A 17,096-nucleotide genomic window follows, 5' to 3' on the forward strand; every position below is an offset into this window, starting at 1 on the left:
TTTCTCAAAATTGCGTAGGATTTCGGGGGTATGTGTAATGACCAAAAATGATTGTAATCGACTCTTGCAATCGAAAATAATTTTTCCAGTACGATTTGAAATTTTTTAATTTTGTCGAAAAATTTCACATCTTCTCGAATTTTTTTCTAGGAAATGAGTAGGATTTCGGGTGTATGTGTATTCATAAAAAATGATTGTAGTTGACCCCAATAGCCAAAAATAATTTTTTCAAAACGATTTGAAATTTTTGGACTTTCCCCATTTTTACATTAATATTAATAACTAATAATAAAGGTAAAATTGTTTTGTTACAGTAGGAAAATGCGTACAGTTTAGTGTATTCGTACACTGTAATAGCGATTCATTATAAACAAACCTTGTTGATTACGAATTGATTACGAGTAAATGAAAAAAACAACTTTGTTAAGGGTTGCAGCACCTTGGAGTGCACCTGTCCTCGAATTTCCGACGATATCGTGAGATTTGACGATGATCGATCGCACTGCACAACATGTTTACGGCATCGAGACTTCGTCCTTCCTCGATCTGTAAAAATCTATTCTATCGAATCTATTTCTAACGTTGTACAATATTAGTAAAAATATTAGCAATTATGCTTTGTTCCTGTTATAATTCAAATATCAGATCGACGCTTCGAGTATGCCTCTTGAATGGTTAATCCTCCCAAAGAGTCGTCGCCCAAATTGTCGTTATCGTCCCATCGAACTTTCGAGTTGCTGCCAATCGTGATGGATGCGTCCATCGATCACACAAGCCTCGATCTTGCTGATGCTCGAGTATCTGAAAATTTCAAAGACATTCCAAACGGGGATCCTCTATTCTAAAAAGGTTTCTCGATCGAGCAACGCGCGAAGGCCGTAAAATCATAGACGGTCCGTTATCGGTGAGCACGATTTAATTTCTACGAGATTATTGCTAATAATCGAACGTCTGAAAGGATTACAGCGCGAGTGGACGCGCGGCCGGCGATAAATCACGCGGTTGGCAACGAAACTTATCTTTTATTCGCTTGGATGTTTGGTTAGCGCGGCAATAAAACGGTGTCAATAAATCAGTGACAACGCTGCAAATCTTTATCTCCTACGACAGAAGCGAAAGGGTAAAAATGCTCGGCTTAAACAAGCAATGATGACAAGGTTGCGTCCCGAGAAACCGCCTAGCATTATCAGCAACGCGACAAATTTCCTCCACAGATTAGATCTTCGTCAGCGATCTTACCTAATTGCGCGGGGCAAACACGAGGCGCAGACATACGCGGAAATTGCATCCCGAGAAAGTCCCACCGCCCCGTTTCTGCTCTCAATTAAATCAGAAATTGAAAATCCGGCCGCGCGTACTCTGCGACGATCAAAGTTCCTGGAAATCGTAAACGTTCGTGACTTCATCCACGGTTTTCACCGACCAACTTCCTCGCTAATCCAATACTCCGCCGCTTCGACGCTAACTCGACTCGTATTTTCACCGTTAATTATCTCGGAGATTAACTACAATAACAATACGACTTTACTACGGAAAATTAACACCGACGAACGCGTCCTATTCTTTAATCGAAAAAAAACAATCTTCTTTCGAGAGAAATTAATGGACGAAGAAAGAGGGGATTGGGTTCCAAAATATCTACCTTTATTGTTCTCCAAAAGAATTCGTTCGATTCTCTCGAAATGAAACGTGCAAACGTTTCGCGTAGCGCCAGAGTGTAAAAAAGGAAACGAACCGACATAATGCGAAGGGTTGCGCGTAATTCTCGATAAAGACAGGTCGCCATTCGACATCCTTTTATCCACCCAGCGCTCGACAACGAGCCATCTATCAAAATAGAAACGATTATCTTTATTCGTTAGGACTATTGGACTCGACACTTTGACGGCTGCAGGTTTCGCGCAGACAAGAAAGCTTCCAAACAAACTTTGTAAATTCAACATTTCGTAAATATTTCGTGCATATTTAAATATTGGCTCTACATAGTTTCGTCGAATCATGGCTGTCAAAGTGTTGAGGCGTAACCAGCCGATATACCCTGTGGAACTTCATCGTGAGAGCGTGATTAAGTATGGCGTCGAATCGGAGACGTCTGAAAGACCGCGTTTTCGCTGGGTCCTAATTCGTAAACCGGGTTCGCTCTGCTACTCGCGGGGTTACCTGACTGGCGCTGACGAAACAAACCCCTATTCGAATGAATCTTTTGAAAGACATCAGTGGTAACAATAATTGTTACCGTCGCGAGAAGCGCCGAAAGAACTGCTCGGAGGAGGGGATGTAGGTCGGACAACCCCCGAACACAGGGTAATAAAGATTACCGTAAAAAAGCAATAAAGGAAAGTCCCTTCGTCGGAAATCTTTTGAATTCGAGGGTAGAGGATGTGACTGGAATAAAGTAACTTTGAACCAGCCACTGACGAGATTACCCGAATGAAAAGAAAATGGGCTGGGGACAAGGTAGCAAACCGAAACGCATACTTCATCGTTCGCTTGGTCGTAAAAGTAACGACCGATGGAGGTAGCTTCGTTGAATCACGAACTTAATAACGAAACAAGGTAACCCAGGCTCAACCCCTGTAAAGCAGCGTTCCTGCGCGAAAGCAGAGCCGAAAATACGCGTCGAGTTCGTTGAAGGGAAATCCGATTACTGGGTCGGTTCGCTCGCGCGTTACGAACAAATTTTTCAAACAGGAACGCGCTTCGACGAGCAAATTAGACCCGGTTTACGGTACTCTATAATATCTTAACTAAATATCGACTTACGTGCTAGTAAGGCCCGTGGTGTAGGTAATCAGAGTAACTCGTCGATTATCACTGCGACAGCGCTCTTGCGCTGTCGTTCTTCGACAAATAAAAATCTACATCGTTCGTAAAAGAAAATGTCTCGTTGCGTTCATCCACACTGACTTAATCCGATTAGATTAAAACGAACCTACGCTAAAATACAAGTACGAAACTAAATACGTTTATTCCGTGGATCTCTGTTTATCTTTCTTTTTGGTTCACTTCCGTAAGGCGTACGCGAACTCACGCGCGAGAAGGGAGATCGAGATCGAGATCGATCGTTCCCCGGAAGGACTCCCTGGTACGAGGGCCCGTCGTTAAGTATGATCGAGCGAACGCTCGGAAAAATAGCTTTCAGTCTTTGTCATGTGTCTGTTAAATCGATAGCATGTTTAAAAGAAACGAGAAAAATGATAAGGAAGAAACAATTCCGTGTTCCTAGATCGTCGATAACGGTTCGACTAGCCCGTGTGATTGTAAACTGAAACGAAACTTGTCGTGATCTACGATAAACTTGACTTGTTCTACGGTCGTGCTTACGCGCGAGAAGAAACATGTTCCTACGGGAAATGAAAGCCACGATTCGACGAAACGTATCTTTCGTTTGCTCGACGAAAAACTGTTTCCAATCGCGATAAACTCCTGTTCGTAAACTGTCGCGCAGGGAACGTAGAACGGTCCAGTGTTGAAAGTAGCTCGAGTCTGTGTTCAAATCTTCAGCAACGCGTTGTACAAAAAGATCAGCTTCCCGGTGTCGGTCGTGTACATCAGCTTGTATCTTCTGCCGGTCATCTTATCGATCAGACCTTTCGTCTCCGTCTCGCTGTGCTGAGAACTCCAGCGTATGGATACGACGGATATTCTCGTCGTCTCCCAGGGAATCGTGTCGAGGACCTGCGCCAAAAGACAGTCGCGTACTGCTCGAACAAACGTAGAAAAACGACTAAAACAGGGAATGACGCGGATAATCACCTGGCCGTCTTGGGCGTCCGGACTGTCCAGGCTCAGATAATCCAACGTGGTGGCACTGTAGGCTAGCAAAACGCTGTACAATGGGAAACACTTCAATCTCGTGGTTGGCAGACCCTCGTCCGACGACACCAGACTATTCGGACCCTCCCCTAATTTGGTAACTTGAACCTCAGATTCCTGATGATAAGTAATCTGAAATTCGATTATCATAAAAATAGTCCAACAAACAGGCACGATGACTAAGAGCCGCTGAAAACAATGTACTTGCCTCTTTGGTATCCTTATCGGTACTAAGACAAGCGTGCAACACTCTGGTCTTTTGATTCCTGGTGCTTCTGTGAGCCTCGAAGAAGCTTCTAGGGTCGGTCAGTATCAAAACGCCTCTCCAGCTGGAATTGCGTTCTAGCCAGCCCGTGCTAGAAACGGCTCCTATCTGTAAGAAGCGTCCATTATCATATTTCTCGGGTAAGACGAAGGATCTCCACGTGTAATTTCCAGGGAAGACCAACGCACAATCAAGTTGTAAAGAATTAGCTGAGGTAATTGGACGGGTTAAAAGGTCGCTCCTTACCCTGCTAATGTATTCTACGTAGACGCCCTCGCGTTTCCCCTCCGTCAGGCTCGAAACGTACCTCTCCTCCGAGGTCTGGGTCGCATTCAACGGATCTTGTTGCGTTGTGGGTTTCAATTGGACCTCTCTAATATACGCGACCAATTCCGGATTGTCCATCGAGACGCTGTTTAACACGTAATCCCTGGTCATGTTAGCGTCAAATGCCTGCCTCCTGCAATCGAAGCATCAGCTTTAACCTAAGCACTGGCAGCTGCAGTCTCATTAAGTTTGACATGTACACACGCTACGCACACTTTGATAAGCTACTCCCCGTTTAAGCTTAGCGAGGAACAGATAGCCACCGCTGGGACCTAAATCTACTAAACTTTACTAACGAGAGATATTCCAAAAATTCTGAAACTTTTCTTTATTATACGTACTCCACAATTTTCATTAACATTCGAAGCGACTTAAAACTCTCGCGGCGTTAATGTTAATCGTCTTAGACACTGGTGAATCGTCGTTGAATGAACTTTTTTCCTGTAAGCTCATTGTCGAGCAACGTTAATAGTCTTTGGCACGACCGTCTTCAAGGGAAAATATAATCATCGAGCGACCTAGTAATTAGCTCAGTTTTACAATCGTTTACCTTTAACGCTCGTTAGGCGCACAGCAGAAGCTTTGTAAATCTCCGAAGACGAGAACAATACTATTCTTTTCTTCTCAAACGAGATTTACAAAGGATAAATTGCTTCGATGGTAAATGAATCAACAAGATTATTTCGATGAAACATCATTAAAGTTTTATTCACGGAATACGGTCTTTGATATTTACTGTGTCCAACTATTTGTTTAACGATAAAACTATATGGAGCTAATATTTGAATATTTACAGATACATCGAGTCGAAAAACAGACAGCAGGCGACTGAATTCGCGTAAAACGTGCGACCATTAAAGTCTTGAGCACACAAAATACACGGATTACATATTACGTTCGTCAACATTCCAACTACAAATCGTGCAGCACTTCTCACGGATCCTAGTCGAATACGATCAAATATTTGACTTGCTATGATATGGCCGATAAGTCTGTTTGCGTTCGGCTTTACAGTCAAAACGACGCGACAATAAAATCGAGCAAACCGACAAGTGTCAATCCACATATGAATATGTTTTTCTTCGTACTGAAATTTCAACAAACGACGATTGTAATTAGCTTCGGATCGTTTGACACAGAAAGAACGGCAAGGAGATTAATGGCTCTCTTCTAAGCTCCTTCCAACCGGATGATCCAAGATAAAGAAAAATTAGATTGCCTAGTTACGAAGAGTCCAATCAGAATATACAGGGTATTCGGCTACCCCTGGGAAAAATTTTAATGGGGGATTCTAGAGGCCAAAATAAGACGAAAATCAAGAATACCAATTTCTTGATGGAGGCTTCGTTAAAAAGTTATTAACGTTCGAAGTTGCGGCTGTAGAACGCTAATTTGTCCATCTATTTGAATTTTTTTCTCGAAAATGCGTAGGATTTCAGGGGTATGTGTATTCACCAAAAATGATTGTAATTGACCCCCGCAACCGAAAATAATTTTTTTAGAATTATTTGAAATTTTTTTTTTTTGTCTAAAAATTTCACCATCTTCTCGAATTTTTTTCTCGAAAATGAATAGGATTTCGAGGGTATATCTATTGACCAAAATTGATTGTAATTGACCCTTGCAATCAAAAATATTTTTTTTAAAACGATTTGAAATTTATTTTTTCATCGAAAAATTTAGGAACTACCCCCTGTCGATTTTTCTTCAAAACTAGTTTTTCATTTTTAATAAATTTGTTTGACGCTACACGGAAATTTTGTTTAATACTTTTTTGTAGGTACCCATGAGCTTTAGTTCAGAAAAAAATTTCAATGAAATCCATTCACTATAATAGGAGTTATGGTCATTTGAAAATTGGACCACTTTTATGGGAATTTTCTCAATTTACGATGTTAAAAACGAACTTTTCCAAATTATTTAGAATTCCTACATATTCTTCATTAAAATACGCGTTGATTGCTTTTTTAAAATTTAAAATCCCCCAATCCGTTCCAAAGTTATGACATTTTTAAGATTCGCATTTTTTCGAGCAACATTTCTGGGGCCATAAATTACATTTTCGATTAGGAATTTTTTTCTCGAAAGTGCGTAGGATTTCGGGGGTATATATAATGACCAAAAATGATTGTAATTGACCCCCGCAACCGAAAAAAATTTTTCCAAAACGATTTGAAATTTTTTTTTCCCGTCGAAAAATTTCACATCTTCTCGAATTTTTTTCTAGAAAATGGGTAGGATTTCGATGGTATATGTAATGACCAAAAATGATTGTAATTGACCCCTGTAACCGAAAAGAATTTTTCCAGAACGATTTGAAATTTCTCAATTTCGTCTAAAATTTTCAGTACTTTCTCGATTTTTTTTCTCGAAAGTGGATAGGATTTCGAAAGTATGTGTATTCACCAAAAATGGTTCTATTTGCCCCAAGAACCTAGAATAATTTTTTTAGAACGATTGGAAATTTTTTTTTCCGTCGAAAAATTTCAGCAGCTTACCCTGTCGATTTTTCTTAAAAATTCGTTTTTGATTTTTAGTAATTTTATTTGACGCCCTACAGAAAAGTTATCTAATACTTTTTTGTAGGTACCTATGGGCTCTACTTCAGAAAAGAGTTTCATTGAAATATATTCACTATTATAGGAGTTATGGTTGTTTGAAAATTGTACCATTTTTATGGGGTATAACTAACATTACGGGGCCAAGGAACAACCTTTCCAATATTTTTATAATTGTTACATATTCTACACTAAAATACGCGGCGTTTGGCTTTTCGAACATTAAAATCGTCCAATCCGTTCAGAAGTTATGACATTTTAAAGATTCGCATGAAATTTCGAGGAACGATTTTTGGCTTGAAATTAGATTTTCGGTAAGGAATTTTTTTCTCGAAATTGCGTAGGATTTCGGGGGTATATGTAATGACCAAGAATCATTGTAATCGACTCTTGCAATCGAAAATAATTTTTTCAGAACGATTTGAAAAATTTTTTTTTTTGCCAAAAAATTTCACCTACCCGATTTTTTTTCTCGAAAATGCGTAGGATTTTGGGAGAACGTCTATTCACCAAAAATGATTGTAATTAACCCCCACACCCGAAAATAATTTTTCCAGAACGATTTGAAATTTTTGAATTTAATTCTTAATAACTTTTTAACGAAGCCTCCATTGCGCGATTCACCCTGCGATTTCGAACGGTGGATGCCTTTCCCCGCAATTTACGGTGGCAAGAAAATCGACCTAGCAGTCAGGAAAGCCTTTTCTTCTCTCTTTGTCGCTTCATGGCGAAAACGTAGAATTTACCTCAAGGCCGCAGCTTCGCTCCAGACGAGAAGCAAAGCCATGGCGGTGGAAAAAGCCGCGAGAAAGGCCAGGCAGGGGGCCACTCTTCTCCACCAGCTTTTCTTGTGGCTCGACATCGTGGACCCTGTCAGCGTCGAACCTGTGGGTGGTTGCAGGACACCGGTGACCGGGGGCATCCCTGTGGGGGCCATTCTGCAAACACAAAACCACCTACGGTGAGCGTTCTCCTATTTCCTCCAACTAGCGAGTATATGGATAACAGTTTATTCGATACACTCGGAATATTCCAAGATGACTGTGTCTGTTCAAGAATTCTGACGATTCTATTGATCACGAGTAGTACGATACTGACAATTTTCCCAGAATTTGTAATGTAATTCAAGGGTTTCCTCGCGCGCGCCTTGGTTTGATTTTGGGTTGCAAGACGATAGAAATCGTTGCGTGTTCCGAGGGGCTACGCGGCGATTCGAGTTAATGCCGCGTTTAAATTCAGTCGACCGGCTAAAAGCCTGGATGCATATTGCATCGTATATAATAACGAGATAACGGACACGAGAGATCCCACCGCGATTCGAAAGGGAATTCCGTTCGATCGCGGGGAAGGATAAACGCGAACACGAAGGAAGGTGAAATTCTTTAGGCGGGAATACATTCTCCGGCAATTTTTCCATAAATTTTGCCGCAGACCGAATTTTTATCGACCGAGCTATTTTCGAAACTCGATAGAACGCAGCGCAGCGCTTAGATGAAACAGTAATTCAACGAAACGACGTACGTTTCTCGTCGTTCCTAGTTTTCTGAAGGTCTTTATTTAAGGGTGGATGGTAAAACGATATCAGAATCGCCGTTTCGAGCCCCGGACACGGACGGGTGTTCGGTGACAGCTGTCTGTGCTCGATTATCGCCTTAGGGGAGTAAGGCAACTTGAGGGAAAAATAAGTTTCTTATTTCTGACAATGTTTGAAACAGTGGAACCTTGTCTTCGAACAAATGTAAGCAAAGGCGAGGGAACCTTTTTAAAAACTTAAGCTCGTAGAAGACGCGATAGGAGTCTGATTTTTGGATCGAACGCGGACCAGATCGAGGAAATCGATCGTCGATGGACTCGACGGTGTTACGCGAGGCCAGTGGGTAACTAAACTTTCACGCGATGCTGTAAGGTAATTGCATCTCAAAGTTGCAACGATGGTGTGCAACCATCTTGTTGTTACGTGGCCCCATTCGCGATCGATTCGCGTAATACCACGACATAACGTTGTTATGACTTTGATACGTCGTGCAAGAACTCGCAGTAGACGTACAAAAATGGCGATCGACTAAGCTGCGCGCAGAAAAACGTTCGAACGAGAAAACGGGGGCAGCGATTATTTCAGATAAATTCGTTTCGCGGTAGTGGCAAAGGTAAGAAGAAAAATTACAGCCAAATTAATCAACGGTGCGTGTCGTTCGTCGGCTCTTCGTAGCCTCGTTCATTGTTCCATCTCTGCAAAACACGATACATTATGCAGTTTATTTGTTCGACCGCGAAAGAAGAAACTTGACCATTTTTCCCAGAGCCCCGGGAAAAACTATTCCAAATAACGCGCCTCTTCCTCTGCCACAAAGTAACGAGAGTACATCGCAGCAAAATAGTTCGTTTCCAGCGCCACTATCTCCTCGAAACTCGAGTAATTTTTAGAAAACTGGTCTCTGCTTTTTCTTTTTAATACGGTGCACAGCGTTGATGGCGAGTAACGAGAAAAAGAAAACAAAAGTTACGGAGTTTGCTCGGAAGATTCTGTTGGATCGCAAGCGACGTACTCGACGGATAATATTTACTCGCGTTCCCGATTCGATGAAATTTCAGCGCAGTTAGTGGGAACTTGAGGGAAAATGATCTTTTCGAGAATATGTGAAACGACGAATTTTAATGGGGGATTCTAGAGGCCAAAATAAGACGAAAATCAAGAGTACCAATTTGTTGATGGAGGCTTTATTAAAAAGTTATTAACGTTTGAAGTTCCGCTCGTACTGAATTTTTTTCTCGAAAATGCGCAGGATTTCGAGGGTATGTCTATTCACTAAAAATTATTGTAATTGACCCCCACAGCTAATAATATTTTTTTCAGAACGATTTGAAATTTTTTTTTCCCGTTGAAAATTTCACATATTCTCGAATTTTTTTCTAGAAAGTGGGTAGGATTTCGGGGGTATGTATAATGACCAAAACTGATTGTAATTGACCCCCAAAACCGAAAATAATTTTTCCAGGACGATTTGAAATTTTTTTTTTTCATCGAAAAATTTCAGTACTTTCTCGATTTTTTTTCTCGAAAATGGATAGGATTTCGGAGGTATGTGTATTCACCAAAAATGATTGTAATTAACCCCCACAACTGAAAATAATTTTTCCAAAACGATTTGAAATTCTTTCTTTTCGTCGAAAAATTTAGACACCTACCCCCTGTCGATTTTTCTTCAAAACTAGTTTTTCACTTTTAATAAATTTGTTTGACGCTGCACGGAAATTTTGTTTAATACTTTTTTGTAGGTACCCATGAGCTTTAGTTCAGAAAAAAATTTCAATGAAATCCATTCACTATGATAGGAGTTATGATCGTTTGAAAATTGGACTACTATTATGGGATTTTTCTTAATTTACGGGGTTAAAAACGAACTTTTCCAAATTTTTTAGAATTTCTACATATTCTTCATTAAAATACGCGTCGATTGCTTTTTTAAACTTTAAAATCCTCCAATCCGTTCCAAAGTTATGACATTTTAAAGATTCGCATTTTTTCGAGCAACATTTCTGGGGCCATAAATTACATTTTCGATTAGGAATTTTTTTCTCGAAAGTGGGTAGGATTTCGATGGTATATGTAATGACCAAAAATGATTGTAATTGACCCCGGCAACCGAAAAGAATTTTTCCAAAACGATTTGAAATTTTTTTTTCCCGTCGAAAAATTTCACATCTTCTCGAATTTTTTTCTAGAAAATGGGTAGGATTTCGATGGTATATGTAATGACCAAAAATGATTGTAATTGACCCCTGCAACCGAAAAGAATTTTTCCAGAACGATTTGAAATTTCTCAATTTCGTCTAAAAATTTCAGTACTTTCTCGATTTTTTTTCTCGAAAGTGGATAGGATTTCGAAAATATGTGTATTCACCAAAAATGGTTCTATTTGCCCCAAGAACCTAGAATAATTTTTTTAGAACGATTGGAAATTTTTTTCTTTCGCCGAGAAATTTAGACACCTACCCCCTGTTGATTTTTCTTCAAAACTAGTTTTTCATTTTTAATAATTTCGCTTGACGTCCTACAGAAAAGTTGTTTAATACTTTTCTGTAGGTACCTATGGGCTCTACTTCAGAAAAGAGTTTCATTGAAATATATTCACTATTATAGGAGTTATGGCTGTTTGAAAATTGTACCATTTTTATGGGGTTTAACTAACATTACGGTGCCAAGGAACAACCTTTCCAATATTTTTATAATTGTTACATATTCTACACTAAAATACGCGGCGTTTGGCTTTTCGGACATTAAAATCGTCCAATCCGTTCAGAAGTTATGACATTTTAAAGATTCGCATGAAATTTCGGGGAACGATTTTTGGCTTGAAATTAGATTTTCGATAAAGAATTTTTTTCTCGAAATTGCGTAGGATTTCGAGGGTATATGTAATGACCAAAAATCATTGTAATCGACTCTTGTAATCGAAAATAATTTTTCCAGTACGATTTGAAATTTTTTAATTTTGTCGAAAAATTTCACACCTTCTCGAATTTTTTTCTAAGAAATGAATAGGATTTCGGGGGTATGTGTACTCATAAAAAACGATTGTAATTGACCCCCGCAACCGAACATAATTTTTCCAGAACGATTTGAAATTTTTGACTTTAATTGTGAATAACTTTTTAACGAAGCCTCCATCGACAAATTGGTATTCTTGATTTTCGTCTTATTCTGGGCTCTAGAATTAAAATTTTTCCCAGAGGCGGCCGAACACCCTGTATATTCTAAAGAGCGTAAAACGGAATAGCGCGCGAGTCGGCGTGCACTTTCTAAGCGATTTTTTCCGCAAGCGATCGTGCAGATACACCCACACAACCGCTCACGGATGGAAAGAGAGACCCAGAGGCAGTCTAGACTTCCGCGTCCTCTTGCACGAGACACGTAGACACAATGCGTCGCGAATTGCAGTTTACGGGAGAGAAAAGATCGCTCCGAAACGAACGCGTGACCGCACGCTCCGTCGTAGCCTAATTTCTACGAGGATAGTCAAGACGCCGAGAGCGTCTCGCGCGTTGAACGCCCTTTAAATTACCCGACCCAATTGTTGGCATCGCTTGATGCCAGACTTGAATTTCCACTGTCAAGACAGATCGTCGCCTCGGTTTCGCGCCATCTTTCTTTCGATCGTCCAAACTGTACAGACTGCCCGTACGAAAACATTAAATCACAAATTCTGCATTATATCACGAAATACTCGATAAGGGACGATCGAGTAGTATTCTCGAATAAATTTCCATCCTTTTCCCGCTATTATTCCTTGCACGGTAAGCGTCTTATGCATATTCCAATGCCGAGGGCGCGTTCCTCTTTCGAGGCGGAGTTTTATTCGATATTTTAAGCAAAACAGTTTAGGGTGGCAGTAAATGGGTCTTCATCCACGCGTAAAAATTTCTACCGTGCTTTCGGTAAAACGATCGAAACCGGCGGCTTTGTGTTCTCGCCCTACGGCCTTTTATTCCCGAGAAAACTCCACTTACGGTGAAGCCTCGGGAATTTCTGGGTTCGAAAGGCCAGGACGGGGCAAAAGCCACGAGTCGTCGGGAAATGAAAGGAGAAGGCTCGAAATAATAGATCGTATTGACGCGAAGAAATACGCGCTATCGCCTTTCCGAGTAAGCTTTTGCTACGAGTTCATGGGGACGCAATTATTGTTCGAGAAAACGCATCATAATATCCCTTTATAGAGTCTATTATTGTTTGGAAAATTTATTAGCTTAAACGTTAACGGCCGCTTCGTCTTTGAAGCTGCATTACGGAGAGGAATCTGCGCCAAGAGATTGTTCTGCGTGGGTAGGCGCAACTTTCATGATCAAAGTTTCATTAAAAACGCGCCTATGCTATTTAAATCTCTGCGGAGTTATTAGCAATGTTAATGCCCACATTTGTGCACGCTGACTGCGTTAAACACCTGTTACCAAATACAAACTACGCGTAGATACAATCGTTACACATCGTACCGAGTAATTACATACTCGAGAGAAGAGCTAATATTAATTCGATTCCACTATAAACTGTACAACATCGAAACCAAGCGTGCCCTGGCGCTCGATATTTTCATCGCTCGCTGCATATCGTAAACATATCGTAAACGTGAAATATTCGTCAATTTCGGCGTTACGAACACTTTTTGCAAAGTTGTTACCGACGAAACTATTGGTAAACCGTTTCCCATTCATCGTGTTTCGCGGTAATATCGTATCAAAAGTTGCTCCAAACTAATTACGCTCGTCATCGACTTTCCTCCGGTCGATCCTCGGATCTAGATCGGAAGGGCTCCGACTAAACGAGGCGAAACCTGGTCCAACTTCGTGCGAATTTAGAGCAGGCACGGGCTAGGGAACAACACTTTTGTAAAACGACCAGCAGAGGCTGATCGAGTGACTCACGGACCAACGGGAAGGCTCCGATCGTCGCTCGGTTTACGTACTTGGCTTTCACGGGATCCATGCCGGTCCAGAATAATTCGCCCGGTGGAAAGGAAGGTTCAGTGGCGTGCGGCATTCACGTGGTTCCGTCTCGCGTCCCGTGTGCGACGCGATCGTCGATTCGAAAGACATCGGCCGGATCGTTTCACCAGACCGCGCACATCCTCCGTCGACGGTGCGGCCCGAGCAAACCGCGGGGGAGGCGTTTCCTTGTCCTCGATGAACCACTCGCGACTGTTCGTCGAAGTAACCGTTCACCCCCCTCGATAAAGGGATTTACAAACGATCGAAGAGCGTCAGCGTCGATCGACTGGCGAGCGCCGCGGCGCGACGACCGAGGTCGAAGGAGTCGAGAGAACAAAGAGATCGCGCGTCGCGTCGCGGCGTCGACGAACGCGCGTGTAAACGTCGACAGAGTAGAGGCACACCGTACGAAAGTTTATTAAACAGTGTGCGCCGAATAGGACGGGAAGTCGGCGGGTACGTCGAGCGAACGTGTGTTGTCGTCGAATGTCGCACTGCAGAGCGGCACGCGGCGATACCCACAGGCGTCCCTCTCGTCTTGTCTCTCTTTTCTTTTTTCCTTCGTTTCTCGCTCGCTCGCTGATGGCTCTCCCACTTGGCGCGCGTTTCAGCCGGGTGCCCCGTTCTAGGCAACGACCACGACCACGACGATCGCCGAGAAATGCCCAGAAGACGAGCGCCGTCGATTTTCACGCGTTTGCCACGGGCCTGGACAAGGAAACGCAGACGACGTGCATATATGCTCGTCCCGTGGCGAGAGCCGACTGCCCTCCAGCACCTGGAACGGCTCACGGTATAACCGGGTACAATGCCTCTTATATCGGGTGTCCTTCTTTAAACACCGACCCGCCATCCGTATCCTCTTCCTCTATCCCCTTCGATCACGCCGTCCCTCTCGCTCGCTTTTACGAGGACATTCTGTGCTCTCCGCTCTCCTATTAAACGGCCAGGTAGAAGCCACCGGTTCTCAACCATTTTCACAGACCGTTCGTCTCGACTCCCCCTCCATATTCTCTCTGGTCTCTGGGGTGGTGCGCGCAGTGGTGCGCAGCGCCGCGACGCCACGCTTTGGTCAACGGGCTACACACTCGTTCCATCTACCCAACATACTTACGTCCGGTGAAGGCATTATCGATCCTGTAAACTCGCAGCCGCCTTTTGTGTTCCCCGTTTACCAGTAGAACCCCGACAGACAACCGTTCGGTTTCTCGATCGATCGGATTCGCTCCCCGAAACCGAATCGAACGAATAATTTCCATCGTACGTTTTCGAAAACGACACCGACGCATTGCTGGGATTCTTGCGATTAAAACGAGTACAAACACCGCATAAATCGGATTACATTCAATTTCATGAAATAAGTTGAGCAATCCTGCGCCTATGAGTGATTTATCGGTTTATTCGGACATCTAGTTGGGCGACTAAAATTTCGAGTATCCCAGGTTATGGTTAGTTAACCCCCTAACGTTCATGTTCGAGTCTGACTGCTTTAAAAAACGATATTTGTTTAATCTAATAGTTGAAGGGATGGCAATATTTGTTTTCTTTCAAATTATACGTTAGATACAACATTGTAATTAACAAAAACTGCATTTTTAGAAACGAATCCAATAAAGAAAACTGATCATTCTTGGTTAACCGAAAAATATGAGCGTTGAGGGGTTAAACGAGGTCCTAGATATCCTAGAAATTTATAAAACTAATGGTGAGGAATGTATAGCAACAGTGAGAAATAAGTTGAACAATCCTGCGACTATGAGCGGTCTATCGGTTTATTAAGAAATCTAATTAGTCGACTAAAATATCGAGCGACCCAAATTATAGTTAGTTAACCCCTTAACGTTCATACCCGAGTTTGACTGCTTTGAAAAACGATATTTGTTTAATCTATAGTTTAAGGGATGACAATATTTGTTTTCTTTCAAATTATACGTTAGATACAACATTCTAATCAACAAAAACTGCATTTTTAGAAACGAATCCAATAAAGAAAACTGATCATTCTTGGTTAACCGAAAAATATGAGCGTTGAGGGGTTAAACGAGGTCCTAGATATCCTAGAAATTTATAAAACTAATGGTGAGGAATGTATAGCAACAGTGAGAAATAAGTTGAACAATCCTGCGACTATGAGCGGTCTATCGGTTTATTAAGAAATCTAATTAGTCGACTAAAATATCGAGCGACCCAAATTATAGTTAGTTAACCCCTTAACGTTCATACCCGAGTTTGACTGCTTTGAAAAACGATATTTGTTTAATCTATAGTTTAAGGGATGACAATATTTGTTTTCTTTCAAATTATACGTTAGATACAACATTCTAATCAACAAAAACTGCATTTTTAGAAACGAATCCAATAAAGAAAACTGATCATTCTTGGTTAATCGAAAAATATGAGCGTTGAGGGGTTAAACGAGGTCCTAGAGCACCGCATTCAATTTCACGAAATTATATTATAATAATTTCGTTTTATATTATAAAACTAATAATGAGGACTGTACAGCAACAGCGAGAAATATGGAGCAATCCTACGACTATGAGCGGTCTATCGGTTTATTTGGAAATTTAATTAGTCGACTAAAATATCGAGCGACCCAAGTTATGGTTAGTTAACCCCCTAACGTTCATACCCGAGTTTGACTGCTTTGAAAAACGATATTTGTTTAATCTATAGTTTAAGGGATGATAATATTTGTTTTCTTTCAAATTATACGTTAGATACAACATTATGATTAACAAAAACTGCATTTTTAGAAACGAATCCAATAAAGAAAACTGATCATTCTTGGTTAACCGAAAAATATGAGCGTTTAGGGGTTAAACGAGGTCCTAGACTAATAAGACTAATGATGATGACTGTATAGCAACAGTGAGAAATAAATTGAGTAATCCTGCGACTATGAGCGGTCTATCGGTTTATTTGGAAATTTAATTAGTCGACTAAAATATCGAGCGACCCAAGTTATGGTTAGTTAACCCCCTAACGTTCATACCCGAGTTTGACTGCTTTGAAAAACGATATTTGTTTAATCTATAGTTTAAGGGATGATAATATTTGTTTTCTTTCAAATTATACGGTAGATACAACATTGTAATTAACAAAAACTGCATTTTTAGAAACGAATCCAATAAAGAAAACTGATCATTCTTGGTTAACCGAAAAATATGAGCGTTGAGGGGTTAAACGAGGTCCTAGATATCCTAGAAATTTATAAGACTAATGGTGAGGACTGTACAGCAACAGCGAGAAATAAATTGAACAATCCTGCGACTATGAGTGATCTATCGGTTTATTTGGAAATTTAATTAGTCGTCTAAAATTTCGACCGACCCAAATTATGGTTAGTTAAACGAAGTCTTAGAATATCGCATCCAATTTCATGAAATTGACCACAAGACTAATGGCGTGGACTGTACAGCAACAGCGAGAAATAAGTTGAGCAATTGTGCGACGATGATAGTCCTGCGACTATGAGCGATCTATCGATTTATTGGGAAATCTAGTTAGTCGACTAAAATTTCGAGCTACCCAAGTTATGGTTAATATGAGCGTTAAAGGGTTAAACAAGGTCCTAGATATCCTAGAAATTTATAAGACTAATGGTGAGGACTGTACAGCAACAGCGAGAAATAAGTTGAGCAATCCTG

General features: G+C 41.1%; 1 protein-coding gene across 2 annotated transcripts; it reads right to left on the bottom strand.

The window, feature by feature from the left end:
• Positions 1-365: 365 nt before the first annotated feature.
• Positions 366-14,779, bottom strand: LOC143349042 (protein Star). Of its 2 annotated transcripts, XM_076779906.1 has the most exons (8): positions 13,425-14,779; positions 7,713-7,904; positions 4,328-4,541; positions 4,025-4,189; positions 3,757-3,948; positions 1,643-3,678; positions 1,240-1,377; positions 366-801 (listed from the first exon to the last, which is right to left on the bottom strand). In XM_076779906.1, exons 1-6 carry the CDS (start codon positions 13,496-13,498, stop codon positions 3,493-3,495), a joined length of 1,023 nt encoding a protein of 340 aa, XP_076636021.1. In that variant the 5' UTR covers positions 13,499-14,779; the 3' UTR covers positions 366-801; positions 1,240-1,377; positions 1,643-3,492. The 2 variants fall into 2 exon arrangements, with proteins under 2 accessions (XP_076636021.1, XP_076636022.1); XM_076779907.1 differs by lacking the exon at positions 1,240-1,377 and having other exon boundaries at positions 2,764-3,678.
• Positions 14,780-17,096: the final 2,317 nt, after the last annotated feature.

Source organism: Colletes latitarsis, chromosome 12, assembly GCF_051014445.1.
Source record: "Colletes latitarsis isolate SP2378_abdomen chromosome 12, iyColLati1, whole genome shotgun sequence".
Classification (NCBI taxonomy): domain Eukaryota; kingdom Metazoa; phylum Arthropoda; class Insecta; order Hymenoptera; family Colletidae; genus Colletes; species Colletes latitarsis.

Excerpts from the sequence above, each read along its gene's own strand:
- LOC143349042 (XM_076779907.1), bottom strand. The coding sequence starts at position 13,498 with ATGCCGCACGCCACTGAACCTTCCTTTCCACCGGGCGAATTATTCTGG. Across the intron at positions 7,905-13,424 it reads ATGGATCCCGTGAAAGCCAA|AATGGCCCCCACAGGGATGC; the intron begins GTACGTAAACCG and ends TTGTGTTTGCAG. Across the intron at positions 4,542-7,712 it reads AGCGAAGCTGCGGCCTTGAG|GAGGCAGGCATTTGACGCTA; the intron begins GTAAATTCTACG and ends CTTCGATTGCAG.